Source organism: Cokeromyces recurvatus (assembly GCF_025118155.1).
Source record: "Cokeromyces recurvatus strain NRRL 2243 chromosome Unknown BX663scaffold_40, whole genome shotgun sequence".
Taxonomy (NCBI): Eukaryota; Fungi; Mucoromycota; class Mucoromycetes; order Mucorales; family Mucoraceae; genus Cokeromyces; species Cokeromyces recurvatus.
In genome coordinates this window covers 43,962-70,604 of record NW_026251426.1, presented here as the reverse complement: position 1 = coordinate 70,604, position 26,643 = coordinate 43,962, and the positions used below count along the sequence as shown (strand labels likewise).

Genomic DNA, 26,643 nt, shown 5'->3' with positions numbered 1-26,643 from the left:
GGGACTAGCTTCAACTATAAATAATTATCATCGTCGTCGTCGTTTATCATTTATTATATGATGATGGTGCAGTATTACCAAATATTTATATCTAGCGCATGTTTCATACAAATCTTTAATTATCTACTGATCTATTATCAAAAAAAAAAAAAAAAAAAAAAAAAATACCACCACCAAATTTAGCTGAATTACAAAAGTCAAGTTAAATGGACTATTATATGGAATTGCAGTAGTAATAGTAGTAGTAGTAGTAGAAGAAGAAGAAAAAGTAGAAGTAGACGTAGAAGTAGTAGTAGTAGCAGCAGCAGTAGCAGCAGCAGTAGCAGTAGTAGTAGTAGCAGCAGCATTAGCAAATCTTATGATTATATTGTAAAAACTACATCTTTTTATATGGTTTATAAACTTGGACTCTTACTCAACTTGAAGATAATATTGAAGTTTATAGTCAAACATGATTAATTTAAACCCCGTATTTATTCACGTTGTAACAGCAGTAACATGTATTAAATTGTGATACAAAATAATTATCATTGTTTACATTTAATTAAAGAAATGCCCATTACCTTATTAATCATGGATCTCAGCAATCTTAAACACTCACGACAAGTACTGTTAGCCAAAAATAATAAAAAGAATCAATTATTCAGTTCATCGAGATAACAACAGTGTTCGCATCAGATTTTTATGAATTTAGTAAATAGGTTAGAAGATTGATTTCTAATAAGCGGAAAATTATATAAATCATACGCAAATTAAAAATACCTTTGCTACTCTCGAGTCTAATTCGTTTACAATCCTTTTTATATAGAACGAGATGTGTTAAAGGAGAACAATAAATAAGCTGTTCTAATATTTTTACAATTATATGTCCTTTATTCACTACAAATAAATAAGGCTCTAAATGAAACGAATACAGATATTTGAAAGGTACATACATATATCATTATCAGCAAAAAAAAAAAAAAAAAAGGCTTGTCTCTTTATTCTTTGCTATCTTTTTAATGTATCATTTCTTTATGAATGAAAGGTTCTATATTGGATATACGTCATGAAAACACAAGTAAAATAGAATTCATTCTCTGTTATATCAATTCTACATTAAAAAGGGATAAGCATAGTATATGCTACTTTTCTTAGCATAGCTATAGATTATACCAATATACGATCATTATACTTTACCTTATCACAACCCAATCATTAGAAAGCCTCTTTCTGTTACTACAAAGTATTCATACAAGATAAAGGACAATTTACTTTTTTTTTTTTTTTTTTTTTTTATTCTTTTCTTTAATGAAAGAAGTATTATCATGTCATGCTTATTTAAAGCCCTAAAATGATTTAAAAGAAAAAGGATCATGTCCTGCTAAATAGTATATACACATTGAAAGAAAATCCTTTTTTATTATTATTGAATACCTTAAAAGGAAAAAAAATAAGTTTCATGAAAATATAAAGAAATGATTAAAAAAAGACATTTATTTTACTTACTTTTCTTTTCTTTAACATAAACACATTTTATATAGTCATAAAGAAGATATAAAATTGACAACATTTTACTATTCTACACATTGTTACTTTTTATAAGAAAGAAAGAAAATTAAATAATGTAACTGTGTGTGTGTGTGTATTAAATGTGGGGTAACACATATTCTTATCGATTTCATATGATTGTGACTGTAATTTACAACAACGACCTCCTTATTCTTATAAAAAAGTAGATATTCAAAGTTATTTTTTCTTCTTTTTCTTCTTTATTATTACTATTTCTTTTGTAGGTAAGTCATTAAATAATACTATTTTATTCTTCTTCTTCTTCCCTGCCCTAGGAGGAAATTCTTTTTCTCATGGTTACTACTTATGTAACGCCTTCTGAATCAACAAGACACCCTACAATGTCCTCCTAATTCAAGGAGGGCAAGATAGGGTGTCTTGTTGATTCAGAGGGCGTTACATATTGTGATAGTTATGGGTTTTTTCTAACCTCCTAGTAAAAATAAAAAATACAAGAACAAAGAAGGTGCAACGAATCCTAGCCTCCACGCGGCCACCTTTGGACTGCAGTAATTATTACTGTTGACGAATTGGGGATTCACTTTTTTTTATATATGAAATAAAAATGAAAATAAAATACAATAAATGTATCTTTTCTTACGCGTCTTTTAATAATATTTTATGTATTTCTAATGTGTCCTTAAGAATGTTGCAAATATACGTCTTTCACCTATACCAGAATTAAAGGAATAAAACAAAATAGTCTTTATATAAAAAGTAATATTTACTTATTTTAATGCCTATTATGATAAACCCCCCTTTTTTCTTTAAAAAAAATAAAAATAAAAATTTGCTTCCTACTTGAAATTAACTGGATACTCCATAAATCTATTCAAGACATGTGTTCGTTTTAAAATAATAAGAACCGGGACATATATGAGTTAGTATATTTCTTTCTTTCTTCCAAAGTGAGTTGAACTATTTAATCAAAGAGGAGGGAGGGTCTAAAGGCTTGTAAGGACCGTATAATTAGTCCTAAAAGAAGAAAAGAATGTTTCATAATTGCTTCAAATTAAATGATGTACTACAAAAGAACAATTATCTATTTGACAGGAATTACTTAATACATACACATAAGTCTTCTCACTTGTACTTGGGTTACGTTCTTGAAGGATTATTATTAGCTGAGACAGAATGAGGGAATAAAATATCTTGAATCAGCGATGGTATCACACTATGAAATCAAATTAAAATGAATAGGCATAAATAGGGAACATTCTCTTCCTTGGTATCTAAAGTATTTAATGAGCGCTTGCTTGATTTCAGTAAGAATTAATTAAATCCAGACATAGTGAATATTTAAAGAAAGAAGAAAAAAAAAGGGGGGAGGAGGAGGTACAGTATAAGACTTTAAAAAGAAGATGGATATTTCCTCTGTTTTGGACTGATAATTGTGACTTTATAATGCATAGTTCTAACGTATTTAAGATAAATGCTAATGATCAGTTTACTTTTTTTTTTTTTTTTTTTTTTTTTTTTTTTTTTTTTTTTTTTTTTTGCTTTAATTTGCCTGAATATACGAAAACTCCCTTTCAATATGTTGACTTGGATGTATATTTATTTTTTTTTTATTTTTCTCTTTAGTAAGTACAGATTACAATATATATTTGTTTACATGCCTCGTTTCATTTAGTTAGAGATACCTGTCAAGTGAACACGCTGTGTATGTGATCTTATATAAGCCTAAAAAGAAATAATAAAATACAATAAAACATACAAAGACTCTTATTTCAAAAGATGGATAAGTAATAAAATTATAAACATACAAAAGATACAGGTGGAGATTGAAAAAAAAAAGAAAATCCTTGCGTTAGTATTTAAAGGGATAAAGATGCTGCAAAGACAAAAAAAGGCATTATAGCTAGTATTAAAAGCATTCTCTATAAATGTTATAAAGAATCTAAAGAAATTCACTGTACACATATACTTTTTATGTAGATGAGTTCTAGACTTCTTATTAGATTTAAAAGTTATGTAATTCTTAACTCATCCATGTTTCTTTTTTATGCATACAATATTGGATTTGTTAAAGTTACAAAATTCTATAGAAAACAGACTATCATACATGAAAAAAAAAAATAAAAAAAAATGAATGCTATACATATCGTTCTTTGTAGTCTTTAAAGAGTTGAAAATACTCCTGGCATCTTTTTTTTTTCTTCCTCTTTCATCGTATTATGTATTGTCTTTATCTTAAGGAAAAGAAGTTTAAATGTTTTTATTGGTCAGAAGCATTGTTATTCATTTGAGTTTTCCTAATTTATCATACATATGTTCAGCTACAGTTGTTTCAAAAGAAAAGAAAAGAAAAAAAAAGATTAAATTTAAATAGTAGATAATTAGAGTAAACTAGAATGAAAAGAAGAAAAAAACTTTACTACTATTTGCAAGGCAATCTTGTTATAGAGTGACTTGGCAGGATTACTCGCATATTGAAAATGAAATCCTTTGTCTCTACTCACTATTAGCTTATAGTTTATGCCAAGAAAAGCTTGAGTTATTATATCATCAAACTATACACCTATTCTGTTGGACATAATGATGTGGCTATAATATTCATCATTCATTCCAAGATACATCTTACTTTTTTTTTTTTTCGAATTATAATTTTTTAGGACAGGTTCCAAATTTATTAGCTCATCCAAGAAAATAGAAACGATTTTGAAGCATTATAATTCACAAAAGTTATAAAAGATGCTGAAACAAAGTCTTGAAAATGAGCTCCCAAAGACTAGATCAAAATAATATCAAATAAGACTGATAATCAAAAGAGGCTAACAAATAAGGATGCACTAGTACCATTGTTTGACATGAATGGGTAATGACCCTCAAATGTCATAAAGACGCGTATTTTCTAAATAACTCTGTTATATTCCAATCGTGTGCATATTTCAAGTAAAAAAAAAAAAAAAAAAAAAAAAAAAAAAAAAAAAAAAAAAAGTTGGGGATAGTTGAAATAACATGAAATCATGTTTATTCTAAAGATGACATCGCTTTATTAAAGTAAAATAAATAATAATAAAACCGAATTCCTTGATCTAAATGTATGTAGTACATGTAAATTAACCATATAAATACAAGTTTAATTTATAAAATGACACGTATACAAAGAGATTTGTACCTTTCATTTATAATTTTTTTTAATATCAGTTTACCCTGTTTTTTTTTTATTTTTTAAGCAATTTCATGCGTCCCATAATTATGTTTGTTCCTGTTCAATAGCTTCCTTTTCTTTGAAACTTTTAGCAAAAAGAATTTGTCATTGTTATTCCCTTTCTTAGCAATATATACCATACACTCCTTTAATTATTTTCATACTATTTCTGAATAGTATTAAAATGAAATAAATAAATAAATAAATAATAAAAAAAAACTCGTAAATAATGAAAACAAAAAAGGAACGAAAAAAAAAAACCATCTCCACTATTTGTTATGTGCATATTACACTTTTTATCGTTTTATTTATTATATAATGTTTAAACAGAACGACTAGCCTTATCCAAAACAGCTTCATAATCAACCTAATACAAACAGTATTAATTTGGGCAAAACTTTGTACGAGAAGTTTTTTTTTTTTTTTTTTTTTTTTTTTTTTTTTTTTTCCAAGAAAAAAACTTACCTCTGAGGCATCTGTACCTTGAATCTCAATAGCTAAACCAACCAAGTTTCTACGAAGAGCATCTTTACTGGAAGCATACAACATCTTTTGACGAACCTTGGAAGTATCAGGGATCCTAAAAAAAAGGGGGGTGGGGGTGGGGAGGAGAGAGAAAAAAAAAAAGACGCGTTTTAAAATCTACACGACAATGCATAGACAAATTTAACTGTACTTTACCAGGCATAGAATGTAATCTTGCTTCTTTTACCTTCTCCAGGCTTTTCGTATTCGAAATCATAAACGGCATAACGAGGTTCATTTGGAGGAAGGTCGGCCAAGAAGCTATCGTAGTCAAGATTATCAGAAGTCTTATCAACAACAATTTCTTGGTTATTATCTATATCAAAAGGGAATATTAAGTTTCGAGTTTAGCAAAATAATAAAAAAGAAAAAAAAAAAGAAAAAAAAACGAGGATTTTAAGGAAAAAATAATTTACCAGACAACTTGAAGATAATATACTTGTACTTCTTACGAAGTTTAAGGTCTTGATAGACCTCGAGACATTGGTCATTAACTGCTACACCAGAAGACTATATTTGTATATATATAAATGAGTAATCAGCTTTTTTTTTTTTTTTTTTTTTTCCTTCATCCTAATTGCTTCATCATTCCCCTCCTTCCCTCCCCTGACGAACTTTATTTACTGTGTGTCTTTATCCCCCTTCTTTCTTTTTATAACATAAAGACAGCTTACCATTTTCTTATAAATTTATTATAGAAAAAAAAAGGAAAACAAAAAAGAAAAAAAAAAAGGAAACTATAAATAAGTTTTTTTTTATCCTCGAGGAAAAAGGCTGAAGTCCAAAAAAAGAAGTGGGATGTTGGCACGTCATGGTAAAACACGTGACCCATTTTTTAAATAATAATAATAATAATAATAATAAAAAATTGCAATTTTTTTTTTTTGTTACATGCTTTTTTTTTTCGCTTTGTTTGATGTATAGAACAGGACCTAGATATCGGGGTACGCCTAAGAAGGCTTCTACGACAACGCAATGTCAACGATGTTTAGAATATGGACACTGGGTAAGAACAATAAACTAATCCAAAGTTTTATTTTATTTTTTTTTTAAAAATTTATACTATTTAGACATATGAATGTAACAAAGAAAGAAGCTATAAAGTGCGTCCTACTCGTACACAACAGTTAAAGAAGCCCATCAAGTTGTATCAACCAGAATTACCTAAAGAACTTTTATCAAAAGAAGGCTTGGCCGATAAAATTTTAAAAAAAAAGAAAAAGGAGCGACGTAGGAGATCGAGGTAATAAATGAAAAATAAAAAACAAGGCTTTGTATAGAATGGTAATTAAATTATACAATTTTAGTTCATCATCGGAGTCAGACTCTGAATCAAGTCGTTATTCATCAGATAGTGATAGTAGTAGTGATAGTGATAGTGACAGCAGCCGAAGCAGCCGAAGCAGCAGTAGAAGCAGTAGAAGCAGCAGTAGAAGCAGTAGTAGCAGTACTAGCAGAAGCAGAAGCAGAAGCAGCAGTAGCAGTACTAGCAGAAGCAGAAGCAGAAGCAGAAGCAGCAGTAGCAGTAGTAGTAGAAGCAGAAGTAGAAGTAGCAGTAGTAGTAGAAGCAGAAGCAGAAGTAGCCGTAGAAGCAGTAGAAGTAATAGTCGAAGCCGTAGCTATGGAAGAAGAAATACTATAGATTATAGTCGAAATAAAACTAGGAGTTTAAGTTCTAGCCGTAGCCGTAGCCGTAGCCGTAGTCGTAGTCGTAGTCGTAGCCATAGTCCTAGTCGTAGCCATAGTCCTAGTCGTAGTAGAAGTTCAAGTGGTAGTAGAAGCCCTAGTCGAAGTGTTAGTCCAAGTTCGAATCGAAGCTATAGTAGAAGTCCTATTCGTAATAGTAATAAAAGACAAAGAAGAAGAAGTACTAGTTATGACAGTGCTTCTAGCAACGCTAGTAAAAATAGTTATTCAAAACGACATCGATCTTAAACTGTTTATAATAATAATAATAATAATAAAAAAGAAATATTTATGCTCTTAAAAGAGCGATTTTTAAGTTACTCTTTTTTTTTTTTTTTTTTTTTTTTTTTTTAAAATACCGCGATGACGTTGACGACTTACTCGCCATTGCGTGTCATACAAAATACGCGCGTTCATCTGAGGGCCAAAACTTTCTGTATATTTGCCGAAAAAAGATTTCCCTTTTTTATTCTTTTGCTATTTTCTTCATAATAATATAAAAAATGAGTCGAGGATCAGGTGCAGGTTACGATCGTCATATTACAATTTTCTCTCCTGAAGGTCGATTATATCAAGTTGGTAAAGATTCTAGTCGGAAAAAAAAACTACAATTTTCTATTATTAACTTTTATTATTATTATTATTAGAATACGCCTTTAAAGCCATTTCAAACAGTGGCATCACTTCTGTTGGTGTGCGTGGTCGTGATGGATGCGTTATAATTACTCAAAGAAAAGTTCCTGTAAGTTTTATTCTTAAATGCACACATGTTTCCATTAACTTTTTTTTTATTATTAGGATAAATTATTAGATCCTTCTACTATTACTCATATTTTTAAATTAACGCCTAAAATTGGATGTGTCATGACTGGCATGATTGGTAAGAGTACCAAATTGTCAAAACAATATCGAGCTACTAACACGGATTTATAGCTGATGCTCGTTCACAAGTTACAAGGGCACGTCAAGAGGCTGCTGAATTCCGTTATAAATATGGCTATGAAATGCCCACTGATATGCTTGCTAAACGTGTAGCTAATATTAACCAAGTTTATACACAACAAGCTGCCATGAGACCTTACGGTGTTTGTAAGTTATAAACGTAAACTTGCAAATAGAACATACCTAATATTTTATTTTATTTTATTTTTTTTTTTTTTTTTGATTGTAGCAATGATTTTGATTGGTTATGATGATGAATTGGGACCTCAATTATATAAATGCGATCCTGCTGGATATTATGTTGGTTATAGAGCAACAGCAGCTGGTGCTAAACAACAAGAAGCATTAAATCATTTGGAAAAGAAATTGAAAAAGAATCCTGAATTGAATATGGAAGATACCATTGAGGTAAACAAAATAATATATAAAGAAAGAAAGAAAGAAAGAGAATATAAGAGAAATAGAACGATTAATGTACGTTTATATCATAAAATAATAGCTTGCAATTACAACATTATCTACTGTGTTGGCAGTTGATTTTAAGGCATCTGAGATTGAAATTGGTATTGTTCATAAGGATGATACTGACTTCCGTACATTAACCACTGAAGAGATTGATGAACATTTACAAAGAATTGTTGAGAAGGATTAAATTAATTTATATTTTTTCAACTAATAAACAAGATAAAAAAAAGCATACACGACTTTGAAGCAATTATTATACTTTTTTTTTTAGTATATAATTCGTTTAAAGAAACATACTATATTACTTTTATTCTCATTTTATTATATTCAACAAAAAGGAAGAAGATAGTAAATATCTAGCAATGATTATAAAATAGTGTGCAAGTAATTCTTTATTACCTAATAAGGGAGTCGTCTTACCAAAAAAAATAATATGAAGTAAAGACTTTTATCGTTAAATGATTATAGATTCGAATTTGATACTATTTACAAGAGTCTAAGCATAGTAGTTGTCTATAACCAATACTATACTGTACACAAGTGCTATACACTAAAAAGAAGCGAAACGCAAAGGTAAAAAAAAAAAAGGAACCAATATATCCTACATCTGAACTTGTTCAGGTAGCAAAAAGCTTTTATAATAGTCGAATAAATAATGTTTATTTGATAATTAATAGTATGTATATAAAGATTTCTATTCAAGAGAAGCACTCAATTCTCTAATTTTAGAGGCCTCTAAGGCCTGAATATTTCTACATTTTTCCAATAATACAAGGTCTTCATCAAATGAATATCGCATTGCTAGTCCTTGAAAGACCAAGACTCGTTTAATCACAGTAGCTATCACACGATGCTTTCGAAAATTGACTAAAGGTTGATCTAACAATTCAGCTGGCAACTTGGTAGTTGTATTTGCATTATAAATCTTTTGATTATCAGAATGGGGTGTCAAGAACTTTGGGTTCTCAGAATTGAAGACTAAATCTGACAAGTAAATGCCCAAGAATGGAATACAGCCACCAAAGGGCATCTTGATACGTGTCGTCTTTTTCATTTTGCGCGTAGTGCCTGGTAATTCAACCTGAACTTCAGCAGGTGAATGACCATATTCTTCAGCTACTTCTGTCATGCTATCTCGAATATGTTTCCAATTTTTTATAGGTGATGTAAATTCAGTCAATTTTGCGAGTTCCCTTTGACATTTAGAACTCACTTTTGACCATGTCTTTTCCAGTCGTGCCACGGCAGGTGATTGAAGACCCAATAAAATTTGAACTAAGGTTGCATAATTAGAATATATTTTGCATTTCTTTGTATGTGTGTGTTTTTTTAAAAAAAAAAAATCAATAGTTTTAGTGAGAATAATAACGGTAAACTTTATCTATTTTTTTTTAATTGTTATTTTACCTTTGCTAATCGAACGAATTTCTCAATTAATTTGACTCGATCATGTATGCTTTTCGTTGTTACAATCTCTGAGGCTACCCAAAGACAAACAGTGTTAAATCGTTGAATGACTTGTTCAATACCTTGTTCCTTGGTTCGTTGTCTTGTTGTTGTTGTTGTATCATTTGTTGAGTTTTGTTCTGTAACTTGAATAACGTTTCCGTTTGGATCCATTTTAGTCCATCTACAATGAATCAATTCTTCCCATCCAACTTTGACTAATACATCTCGTTCTATATAGCATAGTTGACTCGCTAATTTACTTGTTCTATAAAAAAGGATAAAACAGGGTTGATATCTGTTTAGTTGACAATTGTTGCTAGTAGATAGTAGAGGTCTAGGAAGAGGAGTTGAGATTGATGTACACTTTGTTAGAGTCTTTAGGACTCTTTCATCCATGATTTTTGGGCCTGCTTCTTTAGATGAGGATGATATACTGACGATATCATTAGGAGCTATTGCCGTTTGAACCTGTGAATCCAGATTTGTCGCCACATCAGAAGTAACAAATGACAAACAACATGAAGGTGTTGTCATTGATTTTTCAGATAAAGATGTCAAACTTGTTGCGACGATACTATTGTCTGTTGCCTGTGCCTCCACTTCATCCTTTTCAGATTTATGTATAGATTTACCAGTTCGTATGTAGTCTATCATATCAATACTTGCACCCCGTTTACGTCTTAGTTCAAAACTTTGCCTACGTTCTTCATCTTGAATAAGCATCATACTTAGTCTATAAGAATCATCATGATGATCAGTAGCAGCTAGATTATTATGAGCTATTGATATGTTATCATCATCATCATCATCATCCATATTCAGACGTTGAGCAATTAAGCTTACAAAATGACCACTAGGTACTTGCTGTTGCCCATGATCTATGGCATCAGATCTATGAACAAGCATATCAGATTGAAGAATGAGAGATTGTTCTTTATCATTTGATGTAGTAGTATCAAATTGATCCAGATTATTCTTATGAAAGACCTTTGATAGTTTAGGTTGATTATGATTAGCAGCAACCTCCTTCCGTTCAGATGAATACATAACTTGTGTTCTCTCATAGGGTATTGCTTCAAAATGAATATCCTCTTTTACACTCATAGAGGATCTTCTTTTTGTCTTTATTGTAGATGATGACGATCTGCTGACTAATTTAAGGACATCACTATGAACAAGACTTTGTGGTAAAGGGGGTAATTCTGGAATATTATCTGACGACTGTTGAATTCCTGTTGATAGGGGTGAAGAAGGGGTTGAACCCTGAAGACTCCTTTCACTCTTTCGTTTTTCAATACTTTTTTTAGATAATTTTCTTGATAATCCAATGATAGGCATCACTGGATGCTGCTCAAGATCCTGATTCAGTTCCTTTAAAAGTTCAACAGGTAAAGATGTATTTGGAAGTGGCTGAGGATCTACAGTAGAATTATCTAATGATCTACACCAACGCTCAGATGGAACACGACGTACTTTCAATATTGGCTGTTGTTGTTGTTGTTGTTGTTGTTGTTGTTGTTGTTGTTGCTGATCGCCATCATCATCATCGTCATTATCTTCCTTTTGATTTATAATTTTGTCCGAATTTGTCTCCTCCACTTTATGTATTTCATTTATATTTTGTTTTAAAGCAAGCGATGCATCTAGTAGTGTGGAAGAAGGAAGTTGTTGAATATCAGTAAAAGAGTTGAAATAAGCCATCGTTTCTTGTTGTTCTTGTAGCCAATGTCGATCGAGTTCATCTTCTTCTTCAACATGATGAAAGTAATCATGATAGATATCAAAATCGTCATCTGAATCATCGGATAGATTGAATACTGTTGTTTCACCTGCAGTAAGTTCACTTTCAAGTGAATCAGCATAAGAAGCGACAGGATCGTCCATCATTGATCTTTTAATAGAAGAAGAACTCATGTCATCCGTATGAGAATGAGAGACAAGAAGTTGACTTTGATGAGTTGGAGTCTGATCTGTTTTAATAGAGTTAGAGTTATTATTTTGAATTTTATTATTATTGAATGATAATTTATTGACTAACTGACTTGGTGAAAAATCAGCGACTCCAGAATCTATCAAGCTTACAGAGGGTTTCTTATGAAGACTACCGACTACAAGAACGGGGGCATAACGTGTATCTTGAATGGCCATGTTACCATGATAATCGCTACTAAAATCGATCCCTGCTGCCCTTCGTCTAATCGCACTCTGAGAAAGTTTTGCACGTACGAGTTCACTCATTTGTTCTTGTTCAGCTGTAGGTGGAGGAGGTGCGATGACCTTGACATGCGATGATTCTCTGTAATACAACTTTTTTAAGCGTCGTACAACACATTTTAAAATCTTGACAATACGTTGATCACGTAATGATTGTTTAATGAGTGGATGATAAGGGAGAGAATTAAGAAATTGTGTAAAGAGGATACGAAGGGCTCTATTACCAACAAAATCATGAACAAAATAGTTATTTAACCAATGACGAAGAACTACAAATGTTCTATGGTAAAAAAAAAAAAAATAAATAATGAGACATGATATATAGAAACATATTAAAAAAAAAAAAAGAATTATACCTAATTCTAACAATTCTTCTTGATTCATCATCATTTTTTAAAGCCCAATAAAACCTTGATATAATAAGTTGACAAAGATCCTCTGAGGTTACAAAGTCTCTATAAGTCAAAAAGAAATCTGTCATAAATGTATAATCTAAAATAGACCAAAAAATAAAATAAAATAAAAAGTTAAGAAACAATTCTGATTTTTTTTTTTTTAAAAAAAATAATACCTAAAGTACTTGTCAATTTCTCTACAAGTTTATGAATGGTAGCTGCTTCAATCACCTTGGGTATTTCATCGATTTTATTTGTCACATCATCTTCATTATTTTGTTTTAATGCCCTTTTAATAAACATACTTTGCTGACGATAGTGAGAAGAATTTTGCCAACGTTTTTTAAGAGTTTCAGACCAATTTGGTAATCTGACTGACGAGGATTTAAATCTTGATAACGATGATTTCTGACTCATGGTGATATTAGATGAGAACCCCTTTAATTCAGGTCGCTTATTTTGATTATTACACAATACTGCATAAGATGATGATGATGATGATCTTTCAAAGGAGGTCGTTGCCATTGAAGAAGAGAGTATGATAGGATCGGGACCCCAAATGATGAATCGTTCATCCTGGTCTGACAAAATCAAGTCAAAAATCTCTGGTGGTCCAACAAGAAGTAAAGGTGTTTTCGTACTAGAGAAGCTTGTAGATTCTACTTCTGTTTGATCTATCTGAGAACAGTCTTTAGGCACTGTAAATTCAAGTGGAACAGAGTTGTTTTTATTTTCTATAGAAACATCATCAAATAGACTAACAGAAGGGATACGAGGTAAGGAGAAGCTTTTAGTAGGTGTCGGTGACGGTGACGGTGTTGGTGTTTCAGTTAAAAAGGATGGACTCTTTAAAAGATCATTAGAACCTACAGAGTCCAGAACAGAGTCCATGTAGGACGAAATAAACAATTTAGATCGAATTTCGTTGTGTTCAATATCAAGTTTTGATAAAGTTTGATTTGGGTCTAATTCATGATTAACAGAAATAATAATAGGATGTTGTTGGACTGGCTTATTTTTTGATTCATCACGTTGTCTTTCCCAAAAGACTTTAGAGTCAATGTATTCAGGTACACCAAATACGGTTGCTAACGCAACACATTCTCTACCACCTTCTCCACTATTATTCATCATGAGTTCTACTGGAATAAGTGAATTATTTCTTTTTCTTGGCACTGCATTTAATTCGTCTTGTTGTGCAGGCCATGATTGTTTCAAATTATCAGATGGATGTGTATCACTAAGTGTATTATAGGGGAAATATATATATGAATATATATTTTTTTTTTCAAGAAAAAAATTAATTACTTGTTTGTTAATCATAATAAATATGTATGTTTGTATTGTAAACCTTTGTACTATGTTATTATCTATTAGTGAATTATTGTTTTGAATTCTACTCAAAGTTCGAGACCAACGTAAGCTATTCACTCGACGTTCTATCATTTTAAATAAATAAAGTAAGAAAGAAAGAAAGAGAAAAAAAGATAGATTTTAAATAATAAAGTCAGTAAAAGATAAACGTATTGGGAGCACAAACATGTACTTTTATAACACATGCTTCATTGACTTTGATGGTAGCCATGTTATAATAAAGAAGTCAATGAAAGTTTACTTTGCTTTTTATTTCTTTTGTTTCTTTATCTTTCTTTTTTTTTTTTTTTTTTTTTTTTTTTTTTTTTTATCAGGCAAATTTGTAGTTTATACTTGTTTGTTGTTTAATTTGACTTTATTGAAATGACGATGTTTAAAATAGACCAACTGTTAATGTTACACGCAAATAGATGTTGTTCTGTTAAAACTCTGAAACAGATTTATCCTTAGATAACCAATTTAAACAATAGCCTTAAAGGTACATGCTTATCTAAATGACCTTTTAATGAAATCAAAGCTATCAAAAGCGAAAAATAAAAAAAATAAAAAAGGCATTCATTAAACATTCATAAAGCTTTAGAAGGATTGAATACAACAGATAAGAAAGATTTGAAAGATAGAAAATGCATTTAATCGCTTTAGGAAATAAAAATTAAATTGTTATTGTTGTTATTGTTATTGTTTTTTTTAAAGTTTATTCTAGATTTTCTTTTTTATTGCTTAGATTCGCCAAGTTTATTTATAAGCAATAATTAAACCTGTTAGGGTTTTAAGGAGTATTATATAAACAATTGATAGTCAGCTCTTCAAAAAAAATGTCATGAAAATTAGAATAAAAGAGGGGAAAAAAGCTATTTTTTTTTTTTTTTTTTTTTTTCCTTCTTCTCATTATTGATTTTCCTTATACAAATTATTTTTTATAAAGCTTCAAAAAATCAAACATCTTTCAAAATTCTCTTCTTTAAATTTTACTTACTCTTAACTTTTATCTTGTTTACAATGAGCTCAAACTCTTCTCAACTCGTCTTTAACTCTCTTCAAGAGATGTTCTCTCATTTCCAAACTCAATTCAACGCACTTGACACGTTGCATAATGAAATTGGTCTTGATGACAAACAAAAGAAACAAAAACAACAAGTAGTCATGGAAAACACTCTTCAACTTATTAATCAAGAGATCGCTACTGTTACCATTGAAAAGCAACAGATATTGCAAGAGATCAATAATGTTCAGAAACAGATCTTCTTATATAAGCAAAAGTTGGGTGAATTTGCTACTGATGAAGCTTACTTGGATACAAACAAGTCTTTATTGGAAAACTTGAATAGTTTCAAAAATGAAAAACAAGACGTTGAACATCGTTACAACGAAAGACTTTTGCAAGTCAAAGGTAATTTTTTTTTAATATATGTATGCATATTAATTATTAATTTTTTTTTTCTTATCTGATATAGAATTGCGATCTAATTTGGAAACGCTCCAAAACATAATGCCTAGCTTTGCTAATACTAATGAATTATTGGAATATGAAGAATTTACTGATGTTTCAAATATTACTGCTGCTGCCTTGGAAGATGAAATTGCACGCTGTGAAGAAAAATTGGTGTCAAGAAAAGAAACTGCCTTTCATTTATCTGGTGAACTAGTCCAATTGTTACAAGAATTAGGCTTACAAGCTCAAAATGAAAGAGATCAATTTGTCATTGAATTTTATAATAAACTAGCATCAAAGGAATCAACAGAACAATCCTCTTCAACTGATCAAGACTTTGATGATGTCGTATCTGATGCCTTTGAAGATTATTTAAATGCTCGCTTAATTGAATTGAAGCGTCAAAGACAAACTATTTCGTATAATCAAGAAGAAATCATTGTATCATTGAAGCCTCTCTGGCAAATCTTGAATGTTCCTGAAGAAGAAGTGAATACATTCTTAATGAAGAGTAAAAGCTTAAACGTTGATAATATTCATATTGTAAGTATTTAATTGACACATATATCAAATTCAATCAGATGAATTAACTCTACTATTTTATCTAGTTGGAAAATGAATTTCAAAAAAGAATGCAAGAAAAAAATGAACATCTTGGTGAATTCATTGAAACAGAGCGCAAAAAACTTGAAAGTTTATGGGATCAACTTTGCTTCAGTGAAGATCAAAGAAATACCTTTAGTCCTGCATACACAGATCAAACAAGCGATCAGGTACTTGGCGAGCTCAAAAAAGAAGTTCAACATCTTCAAACAAAAGTCCAAGATCGTTCCTCAGTATCCATTTGCATCCAAAAATATAGCAAGCTGCAAATGGATCAAGCAAAATTCTTGGCCGCCACAAGTAACCCTGGTCGCTTGTTTGATTACAAAAGAAGGTATGGTCCTGGTTACCTTCTTCAAGAAGAAAAATCCAGGAACATAATCAACAAAGAACTCCCCATGGCAACCCAGTCATTGAAAGCAGCACTTGTTGAATATGAAGAAGAAACAGGTGCTGCTTTCATGATGTATACAAAATCCTATTTGGAGGTGCTCTTTGGCGAGGATTGCAAACATCGTAGACTCCACAAGAAGGTGACGGCCCCATCAACAAAGAAGTCCAAGGCCGTCACCGGGCCAGAAGCAGGAAAAGACAGACTGGATAAGGTAGCTGACCCGGTTTTCAAAGTGCCTTATCCAGTCAAGAAGCCCAGGTCTTTTCCTGCTTCTGGGCAATCCTCGCTGGCGCCTCCAAAGAGGAAGCAACAATTTGGGGATGAAAATTCATCCCCAAATTGTTCAAAGGTAATATTTTTTTTGATTTACAAATATTTTACATACAAATTAAACTAACATTTTTATATTTAATAGAAACAAAGAAACTAAGTTTTCTTTGTTTCTTTGTTTCTTTTTTTTTTTTTTAATTATTTTTGTAAATAAAATTTAAATATACCCTTAAAAAAAAAAAAAAAAATAATAATTTTTAGTTTTGTTATTAAATTAAAATAAATTTCCTATTATTTCTTTCCTTACTTGCTTAATTACTTTGAGTTGTAGAAGAAGAATTAGACTCTGCCATTCTAAAAAAAAAAGTAAAATATGAGTAATAAACTAATGACGATAGTATAGTATTCAACCTTCATCGTGGAAGTATGACTCTCAATGGTATTCAACATTTTCATTCAACTTATTACCAATAAAGATTTTGTATGAAGCTTGCATTCCAATACACGTAATTTTATTACATTCTAGATGAGTGATGACAAAATACAGATATACATTTATCTATCTCTTATGTATCTGTTTCTATTTGTTCTACTGTACGTACAACATGTATGGGAATAGTAACTCAACAAGTATAGTCTCTGAAAACAAGACTATCAAAATTACATGGCTTTTTTTAATAGTTGTGTAGGCTTTCATCCTTGCTAATAGCAATGTTAATTGTTGTTTCCTTACTTTATTTTGTTAATGGAGTTGAGACGCGATTATTAAGTTCAAACATTATTTTTATTTATTTTCATTATTTACATAAAAGCGAAGTTTGATTACTGATGATAATTTATTTATTTATTTTATTTTATTTTATTTTATTTTATTTTATTTTATTTTATTTTATTTTATTTTATTTTATTTTATTTTATTTTATTTTATTTTATTTTATTTTATTTTATTTTATTTTATTTTATTTTATTTTATTTGGTATAAACGATCCATTTCAAAGTTATCTTGAGCTTATTTAAATTGTTTAATTTGTCTATTCTTCATACATTTCAAAATGATTTTTGATCCAATTTTATAATAACGGATTTTTAATTGATGACGTGTTTTTTTAAACTATTTTTGATAGTGGCGGAAAAAAATTAGCGTTTAATTTTTTTTTTTTTTTTTTTTTTTTTTTTTTTAGATTCCATTTTTGACATACACATATTTTTTTTTTTATTATTATTTAATGAACTCTAGTGATTCACATACAGGTATTATAGATAGACAATTGATCATGTAAAAATTCATGATTAAATCTAATTCATAAGCTAATTAAGATATTAATGATCATAGGTATTACTTCAATCAATGCAAATCGGTCGCTAAACAACATTTCATTCTGTAATTTAAAAAGTTTTTTTTTTTTTTTTTTTTTTTTTTTTTTTTTTTTTGCCGTCATCTTGACAATGTATCTTACTAACTTATACCTACATATATGTATATATATATATATATATATTTATATAGCACATACAGAAAATATGATACCAGCTTCAAATAATAGTACAATACATGATTTGAGTAATCAACATCCATCTTTTCAGAATTTAAGTGAAGCAGATAAACGAATTTACGAGAAAAACAATACTCGATTAATACAATTAGAATTAGAGTTACGTGAGTTATCTACTTTCGGTGGAGCTTGTGATGAACTTTTAGAATGGTTAAAAGACAGTCGTGCGTATAATGTATTTAATGAAGCTGCTCTTCTAAATTGTATTGCAACAATTGCGGAAAAGGCAGTTGAATATGGTCCATGGTCCGGTAAAGAAGTATTAAAACAAGCGAATAGTATGTGTCAAGGATTATCTGAGAGAGGGCAAAGTAAGTAAATAAAAAAAAATAGGGAATAAAAGATGTTGTCCTAATCCTGTTGATTAGATACGATAAAGAAATACTACTCTGATTTGTATAATGTTGTTTTTAAACGAAGACCAAGTGATACAAACTCGTCTGCAAATCATCAGCTTATTTATCAACCTCCTAATAAATCTGTTTATAACACTCAAACCAATATAAATGCACTTATGCAATCAGTTTTAGAGTCAAATAGTATACCGCCACCTCTTTCTCCTACTACTACCATTTCTCCTATCGTCTCTCCACGTCAGTCACCACATATAAATCCTATCATTATTACTAATCAAAACAAGCAATCCATGTTGAATCCTATGACACAGGTGGAAAAAGAAAAAAATAGACAAAGAATGCAGCAAATGTATCCATTAGCGCAGCAACAACAGCCACAAGCTCAAATACAAATACAAACACAGCAAAAAGCACAAGTAGAAGCACATAGAGTAGCTCAAATTAAACAAAAACAACAGCAGCAACAGCAACAGCAGCAGCAACAGCAGCAGCATCAACAACAACAGCAACAACAACAACAACAACAACAACAACAACAACAACAACAACAACAACAACAACAACAACAGTCCCAGCAAGCAATATTTAGGCTTCAACAATTTCAACAAAAGCATCAGCAACAGCAACAGCAAATGCATCAATATTTTCAAGTACAACAAAAAGACTTACAGAAGCACAATAATCTTCAAAAACAAATACAACAACAACATATACAAAGACAACACCAAATTCAGTTTCAACAACAAAATGCTGCACTTATTCAAAGAATGCAACAATTTCCTATTGCTACTAGTCAGCCTATTTTTGGGCATCCAACTATAGTTAATAGTGTGCCTCAACAGACGTCACAAGCAATAAATTATACAAGACCTCCACAAAGTCCCCAATCAACTGTACAGTTCAATCCACAACCAAGCTCTCAATCCAGTCAACCGCAAAGTCATCAATCAAGCCCTCAATTTGATCCTCAACACTTACAGTCTCAGCAACAACAACAACAACAACAAGCATATTGGCTTCCTACGAATGGTACTATTCATAATACTGCCATCTTTAATCCAGTCACTCCTCCTACGTCATCTAATCCTCCTACACCTACATCTACAACATTCAATACTACCGTATCTCCTCCTCCCTCGTCTTCAATCATCATTTCACCAATAATAGGTACATCCTTTGTAAATTCACCTAATAAAATATTACCAAATAGTTATGCTAGCAATACAACGACAACGACAACGACAACAACAGTATCAGCATCGGCATCAAGTATCATCATACCAACAGTTATTGAGACGTCTCCTGCTCCTGCTCCTATTCCTATTCCTATTCCTGTTCCTATCCCGAAATTACTACCTTCGAAAAATGAAATATCTTATTTACCTGGAGGTGATTTTGCGCATTTCTCATTTATGACTGGATATGCAATTCAGCCATTCAAGCTGATACATGATGAAGAGTTTCAACGAAAGCAATTTCATATTAATTCTGAAACATATCGTCTGTTATATAAAAATACAGATCTAAAAATCAACAAGACTGACACTGTATTACCCAGAACATATATCGTGAATGCATGGTATTCAAATACTTCAGAAAGGAAATGTGATTGGCCCGCATCAGTCAGGGTAGAATTAAATGGACGAGAACTTCATTTACAAAAGGTAAATAAAGCATATATAATATATTCATGTATATAATATTCATGTTCATAAACAGAGACAAAAACATACGTCGCCTAATGGACAAGTTACATATATTGGAAAAGATTTACCCTTTGATTTAACAAAGTTAATAAAAGTTGGGGAAAACACACTAGGACTTCATCAGTTTGGATGCGCCTGTGTAAGTAGCATAGATAGATATATTTGAAAGAAGAAAAAAAAAAAGAAAAGAAAAGAAAGTGATTAAAAACTTACTTTTATATACATATAAATATATAGTCATTTCGGTTTAGTGTACAAATTCATACACGATTTAGTGAAAATTGGATCCTTCATCATGTCCATAATACATTAATCAGTGTCAAAGATAGTGAAACAATGATCGACAATTTGTTAGGCAACAATCAAACTAATGATGATGATGATATTATGGTTATTCAAGAATCGGTAAAACTACGACTCAAGTGTCCCATCACAATGAAGCGAATGAAACAACCTGTACGTGGACAAAACTGTAAACATGTGGATTGTTTTGACCTAGAAGGATATTTAATTGTTAACAAGACACGTAATCCTGTATGGCAATGTCCACACTGTAGTACTGTAGTAGGACCAAAGTCATTGGCACGAGACGCCCTGACAGAAAAATTACTGAAAGAGTTGCCAAAGAATGTTGTAGAAATTGAGTATACACAAGATCACACACAATACAAAATGACTCAGTTGGATGATCTAGATTCAGATGATAATGAGCAAACAATAAAAAAGTCTACAGCCGATATAAATGTCATTGATTTGATTAGTGATGATGAAGAAGAAGAGGTTCAGGATCTAACTTCAAAACGACCTAGATTGTCTTAAAATACCATAAAATTCTTCCTCTTTATACCCTCCAAAACGACTTAAAGAATAGCATATTTTTTTTTATAACTATTTTTATTTACGCACACACACACAGAGAATAAATATTATTTTTTTTTTAAATAACTGATGATAAATAAGTATCTAATAAAGTAGGCTGATTATCAGCTAAATGGTTGTCAACAGAAATCAAGAGTTGAAATGGCAGAATGGAAAGCGATTTATACAAGGTATTAAGAACAGGCTTTTCGTCTTGTTCATTGAATATGAAATTCTTTTCCTAATAATATACTGTCAATCAGTCCAAAGAAAAAATATATATACATGTATTTATAGTTTATGCCATGCTTTACTGTTTTTATTAAAGTTTGATGTGTATTGCGTAATGTGAATCTATACAAGATACGAAAACCATTTTCTAAATGCATAAAAGTTATAAAAGAAAAAAAAAATAATATATAAAGTCTCATCTAAATCTATAATTTACCATAAATGATACGCTGACTTGATTCATATTGTTTCTTTAATGTTTCCTGTTCTTTTAGTAAAGTATCCAAAATGACAGGATAAAGTGTTTTTAAGACTTGATTATGCAAATCGTTATTGTTATACCAATCAATATCATCTTTGGCTACATATAAAACTACTCGTAAAGCCTAATAATAATAATAGATCAATATAAATAACAAAGTTACATGTTCAATGGTGCATACTGTGTTTTCGGTAATCTTGAGATGAAATATACTACGACTACGCTTTATAATCATACAAAAAAAAAGGAAAAAAAAAAAAGTCTCTTATTTTAATTTTTACTTTTTTTTTTTATTTTTTTATTTTATTTTATTTTTTTTTTAATGTCTGTTAAAGTATGTCTGGATCTATACCCGCGATTACACCTCATTTAGATTTTTCTTTACGAACACGAAAAAGCAACCAAGATATACAAAAGTTGTATGGCAGCAGGGAGGATATTGATTCCAACAACGATAGTTATGAACAAAACTTATTATTAGCCGATAGTGAAGTGATCGAAATTGGGACATTAAATGATGGAAAATACCTGAAGCCGAATAGAAAACAACTCCCAAATTGGCTCCAATTCTTAATTGTAAGACTAAAACAAAAGAGAGAGAGAGAGAGAGAGAGAGAAAGAGGGAAAGCCGATTTTACTGCAGATCATTAACTTTTTTTAGTAGACATATCGTAGTCGCATTTATACTTTCTTGATAGGATGTTTGTTTTTAGGCATGCTCTTACTTGTTACTGACTCTAATTTTTTTAAAAGACAAAGTCCCTCAACTTATTATTTTAATGGTACAACTTATTTCGATAAAACTGTCATCTACATTTCGCTCGATGGATTTAGAAATGATTATTTAGAAAGAAAAGTAACTCCCAATATAGAAAAGATAGGTAAGACGAAAAAAAAATATATATACAAATACATATTATGATAAGGATAAATTTATAAATATGTATATGTATTTTATATATATATATATATATATAGCTGAACAAGGTATTCGGGCAGAGTATATGATGCCCTCATTTCCAGTAAGCCAGTTATAACTTTATTTATCTATTTAACAAGAAAAAAAAATTTATATCATATAAGTCTATTACTTTTCCAAATCATTGGACTTTAGTTACGGGGCTATATCCTGAATCACATGGTATTGTTGCTAATGAATTTTTTGATCCAGTTTATAATGAGGAATTTATACATAAGAATGCAACCATCAGTGGCGATCCTAAATGGTGGGGTGGTGAACCTATCTGGCGAACCGTACAACGTCATAAACAGAAGTCAGCCGTGATAATGTGGCCTGGGTCGAATGTAGAGCCAACGGCAGATTACTATATACCCTATTCAAGAGAAGTTTCAGCAATATCCAAAATGGATATGGTATTCCAATGGTTAGATTTGCCCCTGAATGAACGACCTCAACTAATTTCGATTTATATACCGCAAGTAGACCAAAAGGGACATGGAGGAGGGCCTGATGGAAAACAGGTAATACACATGTATGTGTGTATATATGTATACATATACATATATTTATATACATATTATATTATTAAAACTTATGATTGAGTATAGTTGAACGCTGTATTGTCGGATATGGATAATGCTATTGGATATTTGATGCAAGGGCTACAAGAACGAAATTTAGATAATCATGTTCATGTTGTTATTGTTAGTGATCATGGTATGGCTGCTTCACATAAGACACGATTGATCTTTTATGACGAAATCCTGTCAGCTCAAACTGAATCCTATTTAAGTAAAAGAGAAGCTTGGCCACTCTTGGGACTAAGACCCAAATCCGATAGCCCACTAGATGCAGTTGACCAAATATATAATGATATTCAAAAATACATGGCTCGTACACCTGATCCACACTTTCAAGTTTATAAACGAAATGAGATACCAGAGCGATTTCATTATCATGTTACAGAACGTATTGCACCTATTTTACTTGTTCCGGATGTAGGTTATTCAATCATTCGTAGTACGGATTTCAATGTTAGTTTAGATAAGGATTATAGACCTAGAGGCATTCATGGATATGATAATTTAGCACCCGAGATGAGAGCTATTTTTGTAGCTAAGGGGCCTAAAATCAGTCAAAAGTATAATAAGGGAACTATCCTAAATGCATTTTACAATGTGGAAATATATCAATTTTTAACAACGTTACTTGATATGAGTCCAGCAGTCAATAATGCAACATTAGAAGGACTATTGGGTGCGACATAAAAGATAGAAAATAAACAAATATACAAACATATAAAATATATATAAAATGATGCGCTTATGTAAGGGTTATAGACTTGTAGACTTGTACAATCAATATAAACTATATCTAAAGCCTTGTTGTAGTATATATTGAATGTTACACATACAATGTTAAGTGTATAAATTCTTCTCCAATAATAATAATAAAAACACCACTTTCTTCTCCCCTCCTTTTTTTTTATTTTTCTTTTTTTTTATCTTTCTTTTTTTTTAACTTTTTTTATTTTTTTTTATTCACTCCCTTTTTTACATACACTCCTTTATATATTATGACGATACCAACTGTAGTCTATGCAATACATGATTTTGAGGCTGAAAATGAAGACGAAATAAATTTTCTAGCTGGAGAACCAATCACAGTTCTTGAAAAGGATGAAAAGTACTTGGATGGATGGTGGCAGGTTTGTAATAGAAAAAAAAAATAATAAAAAAAATAGGGAGATATACTACAGTAAAATGACTAAATAAATGATTAGGGACGAAATAAGAATGGAGAAACTGGTCTTTTTCCAATGAATTATACATCAACTGAAAAGTCTACAGCAATAATTGAAGAGAAAGTAGAGAATTGGGACATGGAGCAAGTAGCAGAGTGGTTAACGTCAGTAGGATTGGCTTCAGTAGCTATCAACTTTATTGGTAACAAAAAAAAAAAAATCAAAAGGGTGTGTAGCCATTCTGATACAAAGTTTTGATTTATTATTAATATGATTAGATCAAGAAATTAGTGGTGATATTTTACTTGATTTAAATATTGAATCATTGAAAGAATTAGGTATTAGTACGTTTGGTAAACGATACAAAGTGATGCAAGCTATCAACAGTCTAAAAGAAGATCATAATATCGTAAAGGTATTGAAAGACACTTTATAATTTATTTTTGTCTCCTAATGACTTTTGATTAGCCTACTCCTAATGCATCTGTTTCAGCAACTGTTATTAGACCACCAACTAGTAGATCATCCATAAGACGCTCAAATTCTCAATCAGATTCAGCTACACCGTATCAGTTTCCACGAAAGGCTCCACCTCCACCTCATCGACCTATCTCACCCACAAGTATGTCATCAGGTAGTATGAGTCGGTCCAACACATTATCGTCATCAGGAACAAATGAATCAAGAAAAATCAATAATTACCCCAGTAGTACATTGAGCAGCAGTACAACACAGAACACTAGCAGCAGTATCAATAGTCAGCCAATAAAGACGGATTGGAGTGATGTAAGTTAAATAGTAAAAAATATATATATGTATATATATTCTTCTATATGTTTATGAAATTATGTTTATTGTATAGACATCTTCAGGTATTCATCCTTTAATGAGTCCAATGTAAGTTTACACTATTTTTATATATATAGCTCTTCTCCCCCCTTTTTTTTTTCCTTTCTTTCCTTACATACATACATACATATTTATTTATTTATCTTTAAATAATAGACAAACTGCTAAATCGCATACACTGTCAGTCTCCTCCTTTAATGATAATACAGAATCAACCACATTCCAAGCTCCTGAACATGAGGGATGGCTTCATAAGCAAAGCGATAAATATAAAACATGGAATAAACGCTGGTTTGTTCTAAAGGGTACTAATCTTTTTTACTTTAAGAGTCCTAAAGATGTTCGAATGAAAGGTATTATCAATTTACGAGGCTATAAGATAATAGTAGACGAAACAATTCATACAGGCAAATATTGCTTTAAAGCGCAACACGACAGAGAACGCACGTTTTTGTTTTATACAGAAACTGAAGAAACAATGCGAGTATGGATCAAGAAGTTAATGAAAGCTACTATTGAGCGAGATTTCCGAGGTAGTTTTATACTTGAATATTGGAAATGTATTTTACTAAATTATATATGAATGTTTACATTTATATATGTATATGTATATATTTTTTTTTTAAAAAAAAAAAAATAATAGCACCAGTCATGTCATCAAATCATATGGCGACAGTATCATTAGATGTTGCACGTCGTATGAGACCAAGGCCTCCCTCAGTTATTATGTATAATAAAAATCAACCAATAATAAAACCATCGGTAGAAATGACAATGTTAGAAGAAGAAGAAATTGAACAGCACCAAGAGGAATCTGAGATTGTTACAGTGTATCCTCAATCTTCATCAAAGTATTCTACTACATCACCTCCGCCACCACAACATCTTGACGAGGAAGAGGATTTAATTGACCCACAGCATCAGAGCCTTCCACCTAATGAAGCTCAGGATTATATAAATTGGATTAATGGTTATTTACCAGCTAATAGACAAGTGATTGATTTAGCTAGCGCCTTTCGTAATGGTGATGCGTTGATAGAGCTATTAGAAGCCATTAGTCATAAGCAAATACGTCGTCCATCACAACAAAAAGGTGGCTCATTATCAGTTATGATGCTTGATAATATCGTAGCAGCCTTTAAATTCATGGGACGTGAGGGAGTGCAAGTGGATGGTCAATATACAATTAAAGATGTATTTAGTGGAAATGAAATAAAGATTATGATCATGTTAGATGCTATCAGAGTGTGGGCAAATGAGATACAAGGACAAGATATGTCAAAAAAGAATGGAGTTTGGATTGATAAGGAGAGTGGTTGGAGAGGATCAGCCATGATGGATCAGCGATACAATTATAGCAATTAAGTTCGTGTGTACAGTAAATAGAAAAAAAGCATATCAACATTCGTTTATTTATTATTATTATTATTATCATTCCTTATATATTTACATTCATATATGTTTAATAAAGTTACATGAATATTATATTAAGCTAACTTCTATTAAAATAAAAAGCCTATGAATACTACATGTAGGATAAACAAACAACATTTCCAGTAATAAGACATATATACATCTATATTTTTCATCTAGTACTTTCATTTCATAAATACTATAATAAATATTTTTTTTTTAACTCATTTTGTCTCAGAAAATTTTTCGATTCGTC

At 30.7% G+C, this 26,643-nt stretch overlaps 11 protein-coding genes across 11 annotated transcripts; 7 read left to right on the top strand and 4 right to left on the bottom strand.

Annotated features, from left to right (window-relative positions):
* Window positions 1-4,980: 4,980 nt before the first annotated feature.
* On the bottom strand, window positions 4,981-5,984 carry BX663DRAFT_461812 (uncharacterized protein). The gene is made up of 5 exons (XM_051523956.1): window positions 5,905-5,984; window positions 5,647-5,740; window positions 5,387-5,546; window positions 5,171-5,285; window positions 4,981-5,072 (listed from the first exon to the last, which is right to left on the bottom strand). Exons 1-5 carry the CDS (start codon window positions 5,905-5,907, stop codon window positions 5,028-5,030), a joined length of 417 nt encoding a protein of 138 aa, XP_051378450.1. The 5' UTR covers window positions 5,908-5,984; the 3' UTR covers window positions 4,981-5,027.
* Window positions 5,985-6,124: 140 nt separating this feature from the next.
* BX663DRAFT_524800 (zinc knuckle-domain-containing protein) lies at window positions 6,125-6,752 on the top strand. Its single transcript, XM_051529685.1, has 2 exons — window positions 6,125-6,236; window positions 6,301-6,752. The coding sequence occupies exons 1-2, from the start codon at window positions 6,147-6,149 to the stop codon at window positions 6,475-6,477; spliced, it is 267 nt and encodes an 88-aa protein (XP_051378449.1). The 5' UTR covers window positions 6,125-6,146; the 3' UTR covers window positions 6,478-6,752.
* Window positions 6,753-7,341: 589 nt separating this feature from the next.
* On the top strand, window positions 7,342-8,571 carry BX663DRAFT_524799 (nucleophile aminohydrolase). Its single transcript, XM_051529684.1, has 6 exons — window positions 7,342-7,495; window positions 7,564-7,658; window positions 7,715-7,796; window positions 7,850-8,005; window positions 8,088-8,266; window positions 8,358-8,571. The coding sequence occupies exons 1-6, from the start codon at window positions 7,420-7,422 to the stop codon at window positions 8,508-8,510; spliced, it is 741 nt and encodes a 246-aa protein (XP_051378448.1). The 5' UTR covers window positions 7,342-7,419; the 3' UTR covers window positions 8,511-8,571.
* Window positions 8,572-8,956: 385 nt separating this feature from the next.
* Window positions 8,957-13,902, bottom strand: BX663DRAFT_524793 (ras guanine nucleotide exchange factor domain-containing protein). The gene is made up of 5 exons (XM_051529683.1): window positions 13,690-13,902; window positions 12,558-13,621; window positions 12,343-12,478; window positions 9,731-12,266; window positions 8,957-9,632 (listed from the first exon to the last, which is right to left on the bottom strand). The coding sequence occupies exons 2-5, from the start codon at window positions 13,513-13,515 to the stop codon at window positions 9,018-9,020; spliced, it is 4,245 nt and encodes a 1,414-aa protein (XP_051378446.1). The 5' UTR covers window positions 13,516-13,621; window positions 13,690-13,902; the 3' UTR covers window positions 8,957-9,017.
* On the bottom strand, window positions 13,216-13,902 carry BX663DRAFT_524791 (uncharacterized protein; the record flags this gene model as incomplete). The annotated part of the gene is given in 2 exon segments (XM_051529682.1): window positions 13,216-13,259; window positions 13,274-13,902. A coding segment is annotated over 1 exon segment (265 nt), but the record flags the coding sequence as incomplete, so codon positions are not given.
* Window positions 13,903-14,621: 719 nt separating this feature from the next.
* On the top strand, window positions 14,622-16,681 carry BX663DRAFT_524789 (microtubule associated protein-domain-containing protein). The gene is given in 6 exon segments (XM_051529681.1): window positions 14,622-15,145; window positions 15,210-15,730; window positions 15,796-16,479; window positions 16,519-16,533; window positions 16,600-16,643; window positions 16,657-16,681. The coding sequence occupies 5 exon segments, from the start codon at window positions 14,755-14,757 to the stop codon at window positions 16,612-16,614; spliced, it is 1,626 nt and encodes a 541-aa protein (XP_051378445.1). The 5' UTR covers window positions 14,622-14,754; the 3' UTR covers window positions 16,615-16,643; window positions 16,657-16,681.
* A 942-nt stretch (window positions 16,682-17,623) lies between these two features.
* Window positions 17,624-18,424, top strand: BX663DRAFT_258320 (uncharacterized protein). Its single transcript, XM_051521897.1, has 3 exons — window positions 17,624-17,705; window positions 17,788-17,835; window positions 17,962-18,424. The coding sequence occupies exons 1-3, from the start codon at window positions 17,681-17,683 to the stop codon at window positions 18,324-18,326; spliced, it is 438 nt and encodes a 145-aa protein (XP_051378444.1). The 5' UTR covers window positions 17,624-17,680; the 3' UTR covers window positions 18,327-18,424.
* Window positions 18,425-18,908: 484 nt separating this feature from the next.
* Window positions 18,909-20,984, top strand: BX663DRAFT_524787 (uncharacterized protein). The gene is made up of 3 exons (XM_051529680.1): window positions 18,909-20,027; window positions 20,083-20,208; window positions 20,307-20,984. The coding sequence occupies exons 1-3, from the start codon at window positions 18,996-18,998 to the stop codon at window positions 20,886-20,888; spliced, it is 1,740 nt and encodes a 579-aa protein (XP_051378443.1). The 5' UTR covers window positions 18,909-18,995; the 3' UTR covers window positions 20,889-20,984.
* On the bottom strand, window positions 20,985-21,675 carry BX663DRAFT_524786 (uncharacterized protein). Its single transcript, XM_051529679.1, has 3 exons — window positions 21,602-21,675; window positions 21,376-21,544; window positions 20,985-21,306 (listed from the first exon to the last, which is right to left on the bottom strand). The coding sequence occupies exons 1-3, from the start codon at window positions 21,653-21,655 to the stop codon at window positions 21,146-21,148; spliced, it is 384 nt and encodes a 127-aa protein (XP_051378442.1). The 5' UTR covers window positions 21,656-21,675; the 3' UTR covers window positions 20,985-21,145.
* Window positions 21,676-21,703: 28 nt separating this feature from the next.
* On the top strand, window positions 21,704-23,876 carry BX663DRAFT_524780 (alkaline-phosphatase-like protein). The gene is made up of 5 exons (XM_051529678.1): window positions 21,704-21,996; window positions 22,085-22,301; window positions 22,399-22,442; window positions 22,504-22,902; window positions 22,990-23,876. Exons 1-5 carry the CDS (start codon window positions 21,757-21,759, stop codon window positions 23,647-23,649), a joined length of 1,560 nt encoding a protein of 519 aa, XP_051378441.1. The 5' UTR covers window positions 21,704-21,756; the 3' UTR covers window positions 23,650-23,876.
* On the top strand, window positions 23,860-26,540 carry BX663DRAFT_524777 (uncharacterized protein). Its single transcript, XM_051529677.1, has 7 exons — window positions 23,860-24,093; window positions 24,165-24,327; window positions 24,404-24,540; window positions 24,594-24,911; window positions 24,988-25,022; window positions 25,131-25,507; window positions 25,618-26,540. Exons 1-7 carry the CDS (start codon window positions 24,061-24,063, stop codon window positions 26,337-26,339), a joined length of 1,785 nt encoding a protein of 594 aa, XP_051378440.1. The 5' UTR covers window positions 23,860-24,060; the 3' UTR covers window positions 26,340-26,540.
* The last annotated feature ends 103 nt before the right edge of the window (window positions 26,541-26,643 follow it).